Source organism: Notolabrus celidotus, chromosome 20 (assembly GCF_009762535.1).
Source record: "Notolabrus celidotus isolate fNotCel1 chromosome 20, fNotCel1.pri, whole genome shotgun sequence".
Classification (NCBI taxonomy): domain Eukaryota; kingdom Metazoa; phylum Chordata; class Actinopteri; order Labriformes; family Labridae; genus Notolabrus; species Notolabrus celidotus.
The window spans coordinates 12,965,432-12,983,296 of record NC_048291.1 but is presented as its reverse complement, the minus strand read 5'-3'; the positions used below and the strand labels follow the sequence as shown (position 1 = coordinate 12,983,296).

At 40.1% G+C, this 17,865-nt stretch overlaps 1 protein-coding gene across 1 annotated transcript; it reads right to left on the bottom strand.

Annotated features, from left to right (window-relative positions):
* ccnf (cyclin F) lies at positions 1-13,757 on the bottom strand. The gene is given in 22 exon segments (XM_034712062.1): positions 1-1,802; positions 2,123-2,301; positions 2,964-3,097; positions 3,189-3,288; positions 8,535-8,595; positions 8,598-8,622; positions 8,732-8,917; positions 9,019-9,062; positions 9,065-9,141; positions 9,377-9,396; positions 9,398-9,433; positions 9,435-9,515; positions 9,517-9,544; positions 10,062-10,213; positions 10,712-10,789; positions 11,030-11,134; positions 11,386-11,439; positions 11,773-11,969; positions 12,086-12,153; positions 12,244-12,350; positions 12,503-12,654; positions 13,469-13,757. Coding segments are annotated over 22 exon segments (2,424 nt in total). The 5' UTR covers positions 13,575-13,757; the 3' UTR covers positions 1-1,368.
* Between the last annotated feature and the right edge of the window lie 4,108 nt (positions 13,758-17,865).

The window sequence follows — 17,865 nt, the reverse complement described above, 5'->3', positions numbered from 1 at the left end:
TAGCATGATGGCTTGTTTTATTTAAACTCAGTACAAAATTACATATTCACATAACAGGTCTATTTAGAAAACACTGCACTTTAGAAAAAATGACATTTCACAAAGAAAACTGCCTTTTTGGAATGAAGCTAAAACAATTTCAAGTAGAAGTGGCATGTTTCTTAGTCTCTCCATTTATACATATAATACTATGTACATTTATATAAAAAACCCCCCACAAAACACAGGTGATAACCAGCATGGTGTAACAGTTTTAAATGTGAAATTACTGACAGTCACAGTCATTGTATACCCTCTGTACTGAATTCCAAACCCCATCCAGGGATTATTTTCCTTTAGTGTCTAAACTTCCCTTTAAATCTTAAGAAGGAAAAGCAAATCCATTCAAAAATACTTAAGCATTGATTGTGCTAGCATGAAATTGTTAAACTGTATTGAATGGCCCTCCTTCTGTGATGATAAAAGTGCTAGACCTAATTAAGAGAGGAAAAGTTGGTATAGTTTGATTTAGTGACTGTGCCTGGATGAAAGGAGTTTTTTTTTAAATGATACTCAGCCAGCCTGGGATTCTTTTTAGTACCATTATCAGCTCATTTAAAAGTCTTTCTGCTGCTCCTGGTGAGATTAGTGTGCTAGAGGTGTTTTATGTCAAATTGATAAGAAATAAACACCCTAAGTGTTGGGAGTATGTAATACTGCAGACACATTTCACAGCTCTTTTCTATTCCATCAGATGCTCTTGAAAACACAACCAGCACCACAGTACCTTTGGCAAACACTTGGAACTAAGGACAAACTGAACACAAGGAGATCAATACAATCATATGTTTTCAGGCTTCAGATGCAGATACTTCCATCAACTATATGACAGCAGTCACTGATGACTTTCACCATATACAAGAGAGGTTCTTGTAAAAACAGTGCTTAACAGAAACTATGATAACCAAGTAAATCACAATAACACAACAGCTCTGTTCAAAAGTATTTCCAAAATATGATTTTAACAATGAACACTTTAACAAAACAACCTCATGAAGTTTTGTTTCTTTATCAACTCTCTAATATCATCTGAGATAGGTTGTTGTAAAAAGGCAGAAAAAAGAACCCAGAAATTGAACCATGGTCCTGAGGGAAGTCCGGTCATGTTCCAGTGGTTTCATATCTGACAGTGAGTCTGTGCTTATTGGAGGTATTTTAATTCATATTTATTTTCCCTTACTTTTTTTTTTTAAGCTCAAAGTCTCAGAATCTTTTGGCAATTGGTGGTTCAGTGCAGAGTGACAGGAGTGAGGAACAGCATCAAGAACAAAGTGCTGGAGGACAACAGCTGAGCAGGTGGTCTGTGAGCAGCCTGAAGGTGGTCTCTGTCTATAGGCTCAAAAACCCTGCGTTGGCAGAATCCTCGTCTCCTTCTCTTCCTACTTCACCTCCACTATGAGCTGCCGAGTTCTTCCTCTTCACTTGTTTGCTGGAGGTGCCCCGGGGCCTCTGCATGGGCACCAGAAGGCGGAAGCCTGGCTGGGCACTGGCGGAGGCTGCACCCAGGGTAGTGGTAAAGGTCTCAAATGTGCAAGGCATGAGGGAGGAGGAGCACGTGGACGAGGGACTGACACTCTGGATGGAAGAGTATCCTGAAGTGTGGAGATCTGAAGGGATGGAAACTGGATCCTGACCTTGTCCATCCTTGCTCGCATCTTTTTCTGCTTCACAGAAGCTGTCTTCATCACTGGACAGGGCTCTGCAGTGCTCCAGTCTTTTGTCCTCATCAGTCAGCGGGGACAGTTTGATGGAGATCATGGAAGCTATTGAAAAACAAGGAGGTGTAATAGTTTCATTAAGGAGTCGGCCACGTTTGGCAAAGTTTACAGAAAATGCAGACCCTAACTAACTCTGTACATCTACCATCATCAATCTACATTTGTTCATGATAGTAAGTCTGCATAATATGAAGGCCTAGTACTGATTTATTATGCGAGATATTGAAACTGCTGAGTCATCTCTAGCCACATAATTTCCTACTGGAAGAGTGACTCATGCATTATTCTCCTCTATATATAGATTACTTCATTTATATGCTTGAGACTCTGCTTAGAATCGGACCGGACTCACGATCAACACTCACCATCACCATCTTTCTCCCCCTCGCTCTCCTCCTCCTGGTCCCCCTCATAACCTGAGCAGGATGTGTCCAGGCTCCAGTCCATGATATCCCCAAGGAGCATCTCCTCCTGGTTGGAGAGCTCTGCTGTGGGTGTGGCCACGAAACTGGCTCTGTGGGCTTGCATGGCGTCATCCCGTCTCCTAAGGAGAAAGTGGAAAATCAGTGAGTTATGGTGAGTCACCGGAGCGTCTCACAGATGGCATAAACAAACGGCTCCTGAGCAGGACTGTTCACAAGTCACGGAGCACAGGAGAGGCAGAACTGATAGGAACCGCTAAATGAGCTCATTTTATTTCATTGATATTACATTTCATTCTAAATTAAAGCAAACACTTTTGGAAAGCACTAAAAAGAATAACAATAAAATAAATATACCAGCCAAATTACCGACCAGTACTGATGATGCTTCTCTTCAAAAAAGGCTGTTGATGTAAATACTGCAGCCCTGATTTCAGAGCAACCCTTGTACCAAAAATGGTGCATGCTCAGATTATGCAAAGTTAATGATGATATTGGATTAAACTATAAAACAGTGGCCCATTGCCTTCAGAAAGCATGAAACAGCACTCAACAGGAATTATATTAATAGTAAAACCACATCAATCACTTCATTGTGGCTAATTAAATGTTTAGGACCACCAGCAGTCGAAATAAAATAATTCAGTATACCTTTATTTACGCATAATGTGATTTTATAAATACTTGCTTCATATTCAAACATTTCTGTACAGTCATGCTCAGTTTTTAATGTCACACAGAGCTAAGTTTGATGTAATGTGGCTATTTTTGTGGACTAGCTTACCTCTTGCTGGTGCTTGATGGAGAGGCGAGGAAGGTGTGGATGTCTGCTGGTTGACTGGTGGGACTGGGAGGTTCCATCTGAGGCTCCACCTCAGGAATCTCCAAGATCTGACACAACTCTGTGTAGTCCATCACCTTTTGAATGACATCAAATAATATCAGTGACAAGTTACAAAGATTGACACTTTTCCCCAAAGCTTGCTATAAAAATTGAAAAATCAGGTACCCTTTCTTTGCTGATGCTCTGGTAGGCCTCGTCTTCAAACCGCTGTTTAACTCCAGTGAGAGACACATGCCTGTAATCTTTGGGAACATCTTGACTGAAACTGAGAGAGAGAGAGAGACGAGAGAGAGAGGAGAGAGACAGAGAGAGAGAAGAGAGAGAGAGAGAGGAGAGAGAGAGGAAGAGAGAGAGGAGAGGAGAGAGGAGAGAGAGAAACGAGAGAGAGAGAGAGAGAGAGAGGAGAGAGAGAGAGAGAGAGAGAGAGAGAGAGAGAGAGAGTTACTAGAGAGAGAGAGAGAGAGAGAGAGAAAAGAGAGAGAGAGAGAGAGAGAAGAGAGAGAGAGAGAGAGAGAAATGTAAAGAAATGCGAAAACACTTAAGACAGCTATCAAACCAGAAACACAGAAACCAACATGACCCAACACTATTACATGAATACTCTGAACACCTTCAACAGTACAAACAGACCATCAGACAAAAGAAATCCCACTACACCAACAAAACACTGGAGGAGATTGAAAATGCAGTAGATCAGGGTCAGTTCTGGAACATGTTGAACAGTTTAGAGACCACAAAGCCTCAACAATTAGCAATACAAGATGGAGATATCTGGGAAAAACATTTTCATGACCTCTACAAAAGTATCCCACCTGAAGATCTAAACATTAATCAAACTGAAATTAAAACAAAATTAGACAACCTTGAATCAGCCATCAAGAATAACCAAAACCCATTAGATTACCCAATTACACAGAAAGAGCTAACGGACAAACTGAAAACTCTTCAAATTCAAAAAGGCTCATGGCACAGATTGCATCAAGAATGAGATGCTGAAGAACAGTACTCCTGAATTTCAAACTGCAATTATTAAACTGTTCAACATGGTGCTGACTGCAGGCTGCTTTCCTGATGTCTGGAACCAGGGGCTGATCACCCCCATCTATAAAGGTGGTAATAAAACAGACCCCAATAACTACAGAGGGATCTATGTCAACAGCAACCTGGGAAAAATATTCTGTAGTATCCTAAACTCCAGGATACAAGCTTTTGTTGAAGAAAAATATACTTAGTAAATGTCAAATTGGCTTTCTCCCAAATCACCGAACATCTGATCATATATACACCTTACACACTTTAATTGACCAACACGTCCACCAAAAAAAGGGGGGAAAAATATTTGCTTGCTTCATTGACTTTAAAAAAGCCTTCGATTCCATTTGGCATGAAGGACTTGTCTTCAAAATCCTTCAAAGTGGAATAGGTGGTAAGGTTTATGATCTTATTAAATATATGTACGAGCACAACCAATGTGCAGTGAAAATCAACAATCAGAGAACAGAATATTTCACTCAAGGGCGTGGTGTGAAGCAAGGATGCTGTTTAAGTCCCAAATTATTCAATCTGTATATAAATGAACTTGCAGAGCAGCTGGATGGTTCAGCAGCTCCAGGCCTCACACTCTTAGACACAGAAGTTAGATACCTGCTTTATGCAGATGACCTTATTCTGTTGTCTCCAACCAGAGATGGTCTCCAGCATAACCTGACCATCCTGGAACAATACTGCCAGAACTGGGCATTGGAGGTCAATTTTAGGAAGACACAAATAATGATCTTTCAAAAAAAGCCCAGATGTCTTGAAAATAAATATATTTTGACTCTGAATAACACTCAAATTTTAATTCAAGATTAACATTCCAATTAGAATCTGGACAAAAATATTTGATAGTGTAATTGTACCTATAGCTCTGTATGGAAGTGAGATCTGGGGCCCCCTCAGTAGACTGGAGCATGGCTCATGGGACAAACACCCAATAGAAGCTCTCCATACTGAATTCTGTAGAAGAATCCTAAATGTTCAAAGAAAAACTCCAAATAACGCCTGCCGAGCAGAACTGGGACGTTTCCCATTACTATTAAACATTCAGAAACGGGCAATCAAATTTTGGACCCATCTAAATTTAAGCCCAAAAGACTCACTTCAATATAAAGCACTAAAAACCCAAGAGCTGAACCCTGAAAACTGTCCCCTTAGTCAGCTGGTGAGGAAGCTAATCAGCCAGACTCCAATCAGCACTGATCCAAAACACAACCAAATTAAACTCATCATGAAGCACTCCAAAGATCTGTACTTAGATCACTGGAGAAACGAAACAAAGACCCAAAGTAGAATGAATTGTTATTTGACCCTAAACCGTGATTATAAATTATCTGAATATCTGTACAGTGTCAGAGATACAAAACAAAGATGTATCCTGACCAAATATAGGCTGAGTGACCACCAGCTGGCTATAGAGACAGGGAGACACAGACAGACATGGCTGCCCAGAGAGGAGTGTCTATGTGCTCACTGCTCTACAGGGGACATAGAGACAGAGATGCACTTCCTCCTCCACTGCAGCAAGTTCTCTTTTCTAAGAGATGCCTTCTACAGGGAAATTACTAAAATGGTACCAAACTTCCCAACATTGACCCCAGAAGAGAAACTGTCAGTTATCCTGGGGGAAGGGTCAGCAGCTCCTCTGGCTGCTAAATATGTGTCTGCCTGTCACAGCCTGAGGGACGCACCATCCCATGGTGTTTGATTTTGGGTGGAGGTTTTGTGAGCGTGCCGCATCGGGTGAGGACATTGAGATATGCTGTATAGGTGACACCATCGTTCATTAATGCATATAAAATATGTAACATATGGTTGATATGTATGTGATGAATATAATATGTAATGAATATGGTGTGTGATTAATGTATATATGGTGAGTGTAGTGTGTTGTGAATATATATAATGTACTGTATGAATTTATGTGCTTTGGCAATAATATCTCGTTGTTCATGCCAATAAAGCCAAATTGAATTGAATTGAGGGGGGGGGGGGGGGGGGGGGGGGGAAGAGAGAGAGAGAGAGATGAGAGAGGAGAGAGAGAGAGAGAGAGAGATAAGAAAATGACTGACTTTGATCCACTTTTCCTGGCTACATCCTTCTAATCAACTCTTGTGGACAAATCCTGTTACATGTCCATTTGAGAATTACAGTTTATCGATACAATGCTCACCTATCAAAGTGACTCACCCTGAGGCACATTTCCGTGACTCAGCTGGTGATTCACTGATCACACACGCACGCACGCACGCACGCACGCACGCACGCACGCACGCACGCACGCACGCACGCACGCACGCACGCACGCACACCCCCTACTCCCCAAGATCTACAGCTTGAAAGCATCCTTCATTCTTTTATGACTCTGCAGCTGTCTCTGCGCTTCACGTTTGTAATGTCTAGTGACCAAGAAAATGGATGACCATAAAGTAGAGAGTCTTATATCTAATTAATGGGGCTACGAGCATGCTGGAAGCAGCCAGACACGTCACCGATCAATTGTTATCATTTCTTTTCATAAGCGGAAGCACAGACAGGCAAAAAAATCCTGTGTGAGCCAAGGTAAAGAAAGCAATTTGAAAATGGGCTGGAGCGTTTTCAGGGGCATTTTATAAAGTAAGAGTAGAAATACATTTGTGCTCCCCTTTATGAATTCAAGCGATGAAGCACTGCTGTAAAGTTCATATTACTGGAATAAAGAAAAAGAGGATCCCTGTTATTTGAACAAGATTGGCTATTTTTCTTTTCTTTTTTTTTTTAACATATTGGTGTCATTAGTACGCTCAGGACAAACTGTTAATGATGCAATACTTTAGCCATCACATGCCTTCTGAAAAATGAAAAAGTGAAGCTAAGAAAGGGTTAAATAATGTGAATGCAGTACAATTTTTATAATTCCATCCAAACCCGCTGTAAAACTAACAGCTGTAGAACATACACTACCAGTCAATTGTTTGGAAAGACCTTCTCATTCAAGGGTTTGTATTTATTTTAATTATTTTCAACACTGTAGATTAATACTGAAGGCAATCAAATCAGAATATTTTTCATATTTCAGATTCTGTGAAGTAGCCCCCTTTTCCCTTCATGATAGCTTTGCACACTCTTGGCATTCTCTCAGTCTGCTTCATGAAGTGGTCTCCAAAAATGGTTTCTAATTAACATGAGCCTTGTTAAGAGTCATTTGTAGCATGACTTGCCTTCTTAATGTGTTTGAGACCATCAGTTGTGTTGTTCAGAGGTAGGGTTATTACACAATGGATCGCCCTATTTGACTACTGTTGTAATCCAGATTATGGCAAAACCATAGTATTTCATAGTTTTGATGTCTTCAGTATTAATCTACAATGTGGAAAATAATTAAAATAAATAAGAAACATTGATGAGAAGGTGTGTCCAAACGTTTTGACTGGTAGTGTATGTTGGATTATGTTATTGTTATTCCACTGGTTTCCTGCTTGAGGTAGGGACACTTGCATAGTTGTCAATGGTAATCAAAGGGTCACGAGATGATGAAGTCAGGAAACAAAAGAACAGGAACCGATCAATGAGGTGTGTTAACCCTTACATCTCCTTTATCTATTTAACATGCTAGATAGTCTTTTCTCTAATGGTAGAATCAGAGTGGACTTTGGATTGTACAAAGGCTCACAAAAACGCAATCAGTAGGTAAAACACGCCTTTTGTTGTTGTAATCAAATTTTGGACAAAACATCAATTTTCTTCGTCCTTTGAAAGAAGGAAACAATACATAGAAAGCAATGCAAAACGCAAAGAATGCCTAACAACTGTGCTTGGCAACCATATGAATGGGCTTTTGTACAGCCTGTAGGGTTAAAAATAGAATAGGTTTGATCTGCAGGGGGTTATAGATATTAAAAGCCTTTACAGTACAAAACTTCACTTCAGGAATAATGTGTTTCACAAGTGCCTGTGGATATGTAATTTACGACAGAAATGCAGAGTAGAAGTCAGAACTCCCAGTGGTGTGCAGAGATCGGGTTGCTCTTAAAACGCCTGTGATTTCTGTCAACACTCGTCGGCCTACAGAAATAGAACAAATGTTCAAGATGGATAATTTGAAGGTTATGTGGGGAACTGAAATGAGTAACAATCTAAGATGAATACTGCACAAATCAGAATCCTTCTCTTTTACGAACCGGGCAAATCAAACATGTTGCTAGAGAAGGGCCCACACAATCTGCACTCACTGAAAGGATGAACAGTCCAGAGCCTCTCTTTGTGGATGCACCACTTCAAAAACCAATTTTTTTTGAAGTGATGACATTCATCACAGGTAAAAACTTGCCTTGCAGAGGTCACAGCAAATGAAGTATTTATTAAGGAACCAAGTGGAATTTGCCTTTCAAGAGCTCACACAAGATCATGATAACCTATGTGATTCTATACCCTCTTAGATGCACATGGAGATGGAGAGAGACCCTGAGACAATGTGCACAAAAAAAGGCTTACCACTTGACATAGAGCAGCACAGAAAGGGAGACAAGGTCCCTGCTTAGAGAAGCGGTGTAGGGACCAACTGGCTGGGCCAAAGCGGAGCTGCAGAGAGAGAGACCGCCACGCATAAATTAAGGTGAACGTAAACTCAACACTCCATTATTTGAAAGGAGTTTTGTGAACTATGTGTGTGCAAGTAAGTGTTATTACCCATAGTGATGTAGAGCTCGAGTAAGCAGCAGTGCAGCGCAGGCCAGCTTGGCAGGCGGGGGTGAAGAAAGAGCAGAGTTAGTAGAGCAGTGACAGCTCACAGAATTGTAGCTGAAGAGGTGAAGTGGTCCGCCCTCTCCAGAGGGAGCAGAGACAGCAGACCTCCCCATAGTCAGCAGTGTGGGGCTCTGATGGGAGAGCAGATGCAGGTGAGTATTCTTATTCCAACAAAACCAATATTTGCTCCTAAATTTTAAACGTCTGTATATGAGATGTTTGCTGTGCTGACCTTGATCTTTCCCTCCAGCACAGAGACAACCTCTCCCATCATCGAACCAGGTCTTCATATTTGTAGGTGTTGTCTGTGAGCCATACTGCCTCACGTATTGTCAGGATTTCTTTACTGATATATCTGTAAACAAATTCAAATTGTCCTAAAAGTTCAAAATATAGCATTTTTACTACATCACTATTTTTGTTTCATCAAAACAGACCGCATAAAATTTCTCTTCACGACAAGCCATTAAATACTTTAACCTCTCAAGCAGAGATTTAAAGTCTTTCCACACTCAAAGCTGGTTTCTCGCATTTTCATCAAAACAGAAAACACATGCAAATTCACAGAGTTTGCAGGAGTGCATTCTCACCGTGTACAAACAACCATGCAGGGCAATGCCCAATAACTGGAGGCGAGCTTGGGTGACGGGAGCGCAGAGCCAGGTATCGGTCACCACAACCTACGGTCACATGCAGCGTCAGGCTGGAGAAGTCCTTCATGGTGGTCACCCTCCACAAGCCAGTCCACCAGGATGTACCTGAAGAGGCAAGCAAAAATACATTATTATAATAATTATGTGCATTAAAGAAAGGTAGTAGTTGATCAAAATCAGTGTCTCAAAAGCACAGCTGTACCATGCATTTGCTAAAAAAAAAACAAAATCTTACAGGTTATAACTTTGAAGACCCAGATAGGGATAGGGACCGAAAATTTAAAAGCTATTATCTCTGTGCAGCACACCAGTTTTCTGCCGTGAAACTATGTTAAATTGCTTTGCTCTGCATCAAACAAAATATATTAAAATTTAAACGGCCGAATCTTTGAATCTGCCTGATGGAGATATATGTACCGAGCCCTACAGGGCACACATTAGCTTGATTCTGTGAGCAGTACACAGGTGCTCTTCCTCAATTTGATCAGCTTTTCAGTCATGTGATTACAGACGACAAACCTAATGAGTCATCCTCATGACTAAAGCGGGATCACTTGTCTTTAAAAATAGTATTCACCAATAATGCATGCAATATCATTGGGGACTTTCTGTTCCAGTCTACCTCATGGTGTCCTTGATACCACGTCTGAGGATGCCCTGAGTGCAGTGACGTGATGCTGGGTTGCAGCTGAAGAGCTGAGCCACTAAATCAGAGCAAGCTTTTGACTCCAAACCAAGTGGATTCCCACTGCTGCACACTTTTGCCAGGGAGAGCTGAGAAAGAAAGATTGAAAGACTCAATGAAAAAATACAAACTGGCTTGTGTTTCAAGTAAACTGACAGTTTTTCTCAGCTGGGTTACATTATAAAAGATGGAAGTAAAGAATACGTTTAATTCGCTTCTATGGTTAAAGAGCTTGGGATTCAGGAGAGTCATATTTGTTTTGCTTCTGCGTTGCACAACAGTAAATCTTTCAAAGCAGTAAACAAAAACTGTAAGTCACAAACTGTCAAGCCTGCTTGAAGTGCTAGAATAAAAAATATCCAGCTGTGAACAGATGGAGGAGTGGGGGGAAAAAAACAGAAATGAAACAACAAATCAAGCAACACGAAAAGCTGTCTCACATCCTTTCATTTTGATTGACCCGCTGAGGGAAATAAACCTGCAGGCTGAATACCAAGGTAATCATGAGACTGAAAATGCACTGGAACACGTCAAAATCCACTGCTGGGTCTATATAGTGGCAATTATAGGCTTTCAGTCACACACACCTGTGCCTCCCAGCATCCTTTGCCAGCATAGTCCCTGAGGGTTCGCATACACTGGAGGTACCTGCCTGGATCTGCCATCTGAAGTTCAATGAAGAAAAGAAAGAATTACTCGTTTCATGCTTTTTAGAGTATATTTGACTCACAAAGTATTTCCCTATAGATTTTACATTTCTATAAATAACCTCTATTAAATGGTGCGTAATCTTCACTAAACAAACAGAAACTTGTGATTGTGCTACATATGGAGGGTATGTTCAGTTGCACGTATAGTTGACATACAAGAAAAGCTAGAAAACTGAATGAAAGACTCAGACTCACAGCTGCTTTCCGGTTGTGCTCCCACAGCAGGTAGGAGCTCTGCAGACAACCCGCCTGTGAAGACTCTTTGAGCATAGATATCGCCTCGGAGCGCTTCTCATCCCCCTAGAAAAAGTGAAACAATTCCATGAGTGAACTATGAAGTGAGTCAAACATTGTCTCATCACAAAAATAAAATGCTGACACACACATCAACTCTCTACTAACAGTGTAAAATTAATATGAGGAGGAAACAACAGTTGCCCCATCTTGAAAAGCCCTTGTGCCAGCAGAACAGAGCTGTTCACTTTTTGATTGGGCCAACAGAAACTGGGCAAACCACGCCCAAGCAGGGTAAGTCTCAGTTTCACACTCACTTCAAATAGCTGCAAAACTCTGGCCAAACAGTGCAACAATGGTCCTCTCTTCTCCTGCAGATGAAAAGAGAAAACTCAATTGTTGTACAAAATCTTCCTTATAAACATTGTATTTTCATCAGAACTTTCTTCAATTTCTACATAATAATCCACATACTCATTATTAAGTTTTTCTGTTTCATGTGCCTTGTTTAATTAAGCTTAATTTAAATCTATGACAGCAAACATCTTGAATCTAACAACATGGACACAGTGTTTACAGGCTGGTAACTTAAGTAGGAACAGTTTTTTTACCTTACCATTACACACAAGTGGTATTCCTTTACAGTACCTAATCTTACATAGTTATTAAGAATGGAAAAGACCCATTGTGAGAGTGACACCTACCGCGTTGGTGACACACTCAGCCTTTAGACGGTCAAACACCACAGCCTTGCAACAGCTGCCAGTGGGTGACCATGGCGGACGAATGAACACCCAGATGAAGGGATTTGTCGAAGGAGAGTGAAGGCTCTCTGCAAGGCTGAAAAAGTGTGATGCTTTCCGACCACACACATCAGCTCGCCCCTCGTCGCTCAACAATGCTGGAAAAGAGAAACAAAGCACAGGTTTATTAGTTAAAGCATGGATGCTCTTTGAGATAGATTTCACATATACTTCAACAGAACCAGCAAACACACATAAACATAGGTTAACTTACGTCCTTCATTGTACAAATAAGCAATCCCTAGCTTGACAGCAGCTTCAAAGTTCCCTTTTTCAGCAGCTCTGAAAACAGAAGTGTTTTAGGTAAAAACTCAGAAGAAGAAAACCAATATTGGTGAAACACGTTCTTTTTTATCACAGAAGTGACTCTACCTCTCAAAGAGCCATAAGGTGCTGGGGGATGGCCAAGTGTCTCTGAAACTGACCCTGGCCCATACACTGGAGTGGTTGTCAACAATGTCCCGCAGCTGGGAGTGAACCTGTAACAGTCACCAAGTAAATCAGTGCATTAACCAATCAGAGATATCTAATCAAACCAATCAAAAGGTTACAGAGGGCCTGAGCCAGAACAAATCTGAATGGCACATACATGCTAAAGGTTTCGTATTAGTGTTACAGTGTGTTTACTCACTGCTCTGACAGACAGCAGGTCCTCTGCAGAGAGGCACTGGAACACGCAGAGGAGGACCTCCTCAGGTAGAGACAGCAAGGTTAGGGGTGGGACCCGCTTACGGACCCGCTTACGAGCTGGAACCGAGTAGCATTTTGAACAACGGCAGTGGACTACTGAAAGAAAATTCAAGTTTAAAGTTAGACATTTAACATGTCAATATGAAGTCTGCCACTCTTTGGATTTGGTTCCCTTCTTCAGTGCAGGACACAGCTCAGACACTAAGAGTGCACACTCACACAAAACCCAAAAGCATTTCCCATCTTAGTGCAGGGTGCACAAACTAATTCTCACATTGATGCCAAACAAATATTCACACTTCACTTCAAGCAGGCAGGTGGCCACTAATAACGTTAGCTGGTAAGACATATTAAAGCAAAGGGTATGGCTCCATATTCAAAACTTCTAACGTAAGGAATCTCCAGGAGGTCTGGTCAAACCCTCTATTAGCGCGTGAAAACTTTTGAATTCAGGAGAATTCGTAAACTATTTGAGAAAGGACTAACATTGCATCATCAAGCATCATTACCTATTTTATATCAATGATGAACTCATAGCTTCACTGAAAAGTCAGACTGGGTGAGCGCCCAAATTTCCCTCCCGGTACTAATACAACTAATGTAACGTTACAACAAGGTTTCCTGAAGTTTTAAAGTCTATTTAAGTTTTTTAAAATCACCACAGATGTGTACACTGACCTGAGGAGACGGGTTTTATACAGATCATCGACCAATTTTAAATACAGTAATGGCCCATAGTAAAGTAGCCATGGCTACCCTGGTTAACGTTTGTGTTGGCCAGGAGCTAGCCAGTTAGCGGTGCTAACTCTTAATAATTGCCGTCATTTAACCCACAATAAAACGATAGTCTTACTTTAATACATGCCATGGTTTCAAGGAAAGGTTTAAGATCATTTAAGTTACTTACCGCCCGCTTTCATTGCAAGTGAAGTGATATCTCCCCAAACAGCGATGCTTGTAGCTTCAACACTAGGCAGGTATTTAAACGTTGCAATATAAGCTGATATAAACATACAAATGTACAGACTATTTCGGCAGTAATTAAGGTACACAGTGTTATAATACTGCTCTCTTCCCCTGTTATGCTGCAGTAGATGACTAATATCTTTACAAGTTGTTGGCTCTTGCCTGGATTCAAATTCAAGCACGCGTCTTCCCTTGGATAGGCCCGCCCCAAAGCTGCTCTAGGACCGCCCGCGTTCACCGTTTAAACTCTCTTTACGATCTGATTGGCCAGAGGAGAGGAAGCCCACCTCTCAGATAGGAGCCATTTGATTGGCTAGTGCAAAGTAGGGTTGCAACTATTGGTCCGATTTTAAAAACAGTAAAAGTTTAGAAGATCATTGGACAATGTGACGCTATTTCGAAGTACGCGCTCGGCTGTGAGTGGATATGATTGGTTGACCTGATTATGAAGAAAGTTTACAGACCCTCCTTTTTCCGGTAGATTGTGGGAATGTAGTGAGGGAGAAGACCCCGTTTAAAGGTACCAGTTTAAAGGGATAGGCGCCCTGTCAGATGAATAAACTGTAGTTTGTATCATGTTAGTAGTAACAGATTGCTTAATTCAACAATTTTCCCCGATGTATTGGCTGTAAGTGTGAAGTTATAAATATACAATGGTAAGAAAATATCTAAATGAATATACCTTTTGTTTATAAGCAATCGAAGACACAATTTGTATAATACAAAAACCTCAAAATGTCTTGACGTCAGTGCCCTTATCTTGCTGTCTGTCCAGAAGCAACAGAAAATTATATAAATATTTACTCAGTAATCTGCATATTATACGTTATTAAAAATACTACAATTAGAACCAATACGACTCATTTTGCTTTATCCACTTTTTATTTATGAATGTTAAATAATTTTCCTTTTTTTTTTGGTTTTTCGTTTATTGGTTAGCAATGATAATTGTGCCTGACAATCAATATTTGTATTTATTCATTTGATGTGTGATTCAAACTGTAGTATCTATCAGGGTTCCCACTCTTTTCCAGAGATCATTTTCTAGGACATTTCCAGGACATTTTCAGTGATGATCAAGCTGGTATGACAGTCTAAAACGAGTTTCTTAGTTAGTTCCTAAATAGTCTAATATGTTCCTCTCAGTGGAAGTCTACACTGAAAGACATGCAGTCTATGGCTATCCATGAAATCATCTCTTACATGCTTAAAAATTATGGCAAATTAATTATAGAACAATGCAACCACAGATGTACAGCACTTTATTAGTGCCACCAAGTAACAGTGATGGCCAACTCTCATCTCAGCTTTCTCTTTTCTCAAAAAATATAAAATTAGCTAAGTAAAAAACTAAAGAGCCAGCAAAAGACTCTGGAAGTCTCTGCCTTACTGAAATAAATAAATATTAATAATCAGAGGATCAGTGCATAAATTGACCTAAATAGAACTGAATGACAAAAATGGCCACAAATGTTGAATGGGGATGTGTTTTTTTTTTTAACCTCGTCAGGTCGCACGCAGTCATGTTTGAATAATTTTCCAGGACAATCTGTGATTTTCCTGGACATTTTACTTTTTCTCCCATTTTCCAGGTGTTTTCAAGTACTGGAAAACTGGTCAACTGTATTTTCAGGTTTTGTAGGTTTCCCGGACGCTTGGGAACCCTGATCTAGGAACCTCAGGAAATCAGTCAGCAAAATCCAGAAAATGCAATGTCAGTCACAAAGCAAAAATATGATGCTTTAACTGCAAAATAATAAAATGTAACGATAAATGCTAAATTTCTAAATGTATATATTTGCATATTGCATTTGTTACACATCAACCTTTTATTGAAAACAAATGTCCAAAGGTCTGTCTGCATTGCTTCTATAATAATATATATTTTTTGAAGTATAGTTGTGATATTGTGCTTTGGCACATCAGTATTTGCAGACTGAGCCACAGGATACAATACTCGGGGAGTGCATATCTGTTTGCTACACTGGTTTAGTTAATCACTTCAATCAATAGAGGCCACAGGTAAACACTTCGATCTAAAGGTTAAGCACAAATAATGCCATTTTGATTACCAGGGTTTTCTTGTATTCCTTATTTTGAAGCACAATAGGAAATCATTATGTCAGTTGCCTTGTTCTTTTTCACATCACACATGCACACACAAGTATGCACACTCAATAATGTCTGTGGGGCTGAGCAGAGAGATGCCAGTGAAAAAAAAACTGGTTCAGAGCCTGTCACTGCTGCCTCTGAGAAAATTACATAATGATTAAGATAATTGTTTAGGGTTCCCATTGTGAGTAAAATGACTTCTCATCTGGCTGAATAGTGCCTCTTGATTACTGGTCCTTTGAGGAGAGTCATAAAGGCGTAGAGTGCACTACCAATACTGTTTGTTCCTTTCAGACTCCCTATTGATCTGCACATCACCTGCTCATCCAATCTCATCATCAACAACAAAAGCTCGTGTTGCCTCTACTTCTCCATGGCTGTCTTTAAAATTAGAAGAAAATGCTATTGTACTTTTATTTTCTATGATTGCATACATCTAAAAACCGTTAAGCAGGTGAGTTCAGAAGAACTCAAAAAAAAATTATCTTCTATAACTTCACGACTTGTGTAATGTTGAATTTAGAAAATGTATTTCTGCTTTTTTATGTTTTCACTTGGGCTTCTAATTTAAGCTGCATTTTATATTGCAGGTGTTGTATGATCTAATTATGTTGTAGCTTGGTAACCTCAGAGCGTGCAAGGGCCTGATCCACCCTCAATTGGATGCAGTCCCTGTTTCCATAGAAACTTAAACCCATTGCAACCATTTTCTCGGTTAAACACAAAGTGACCAGTAATGGCTGGGGAAAAGCTATCTGTTTGTGCGTTTAACCTTGATTGCAAATGATAACAGAAAAAAAAACCTTTTACAATGCCACCTGTGCCATCCTAGTTTCTAATTATTTTCAAGTGTCCATTATTTTTTAGTATAACTTCACTAGTATTATAAAGACACTGTCTCCCAGAGGAAGAAAATACAATTGATCAGAGAGGTAGATGGTGAAGGCTGACATTTGTTGACTGACATTTGAGGGACAGGAGAAGACAATTCAGAGAAGATGGGCAGAAAGAGTACAGCTGACCGATTGGAATTAGGAAAAAAAAAAAAGCCTTTGCCTGTTAATATACAGTTAACAGTTTTTCCTATTCCTGCTCCAGAAACAATGAATGAAAAATCTTTTTTTCAGTTTGTACGTCAGTTTGTGTAATTGCTATAGTGCTAAGTCTGTGGGGTATTTAATTCTAAGGCTCCTCGTCACATTTGTTTGTATTCTAATACCTAGGGAGACTGAGTTTAATCTTATTTGCATGTAATTCAGTTTGTCTGACTGGGCATGTGTGATTATTTTCTACACCTGTCTCAAAAACAGCCGTCATGTCTGAAGCAGAATTTAAATATAACTCCATCCTCAAACAAAGATATCATCTGGAGCTAACAGCAGGCAGAATCTGATTAAATATTCATGCAGTTGATCAAGAATCAAGACATAGGTATGTTTGGCTCAAAACCAAATGTTTTAATGTCACATTATGCAGTCCTTTGCATCTATCTGGCTTTGCAATGTTACACTGATATCAGGTTTGGATGGCTGTATACATAGGTTTGATGCAAAGTCCTGGATGGGTTGCTCCCATCTGGTTTCCTGTAATCTGCCCTGACCCCAGCATCCAACAGACAGCCTCCACTCCATCTGCACTTTGCCCCTGTTGGCCTCCCCACCCTTTATACTAGCGTAAGCACTGTCTACTCCACACCCACAGCAGATTCCCAGTGACCACAGTGACCACAGACTGCAGTTATGAAATATGCTGATGCTTATGAAATACAAAATACACTCTTGTTGATCTAAGCAGTTTTATCACTCACCCACACATATCTTTATATCATTAACACACAGCGTTTTCAACACTCTGAGGGTGGTATGCCTGTTTTATTATTTACCAGCAGAGGGTGTTGTTTTTTCTGGTTGATTACTTAGCATAATATTTTCATATAAAAAAAATCTCACTTGCATCTGGCACTATTTGGGAAATTTGTCAACGAAGAACAGTTTTTATTATCTATATAAATATTTAAGCTCAGTGACAGAAATGCAATGTTCAAAATAGATAGTGTAGGCAATGTTCTCCATGCAAACCCCTCTCCTACGTTTTCCCTATTTAGTATTAAGTCCAGATACCCTTTCACATCTATCAGAATACATCTTATTGCCCCTTTACTGTTTGGATAGCTCTGAATGTTGTCTCAAAGCAAAATACATGAAGCTATGTTTTATAAACACCTGG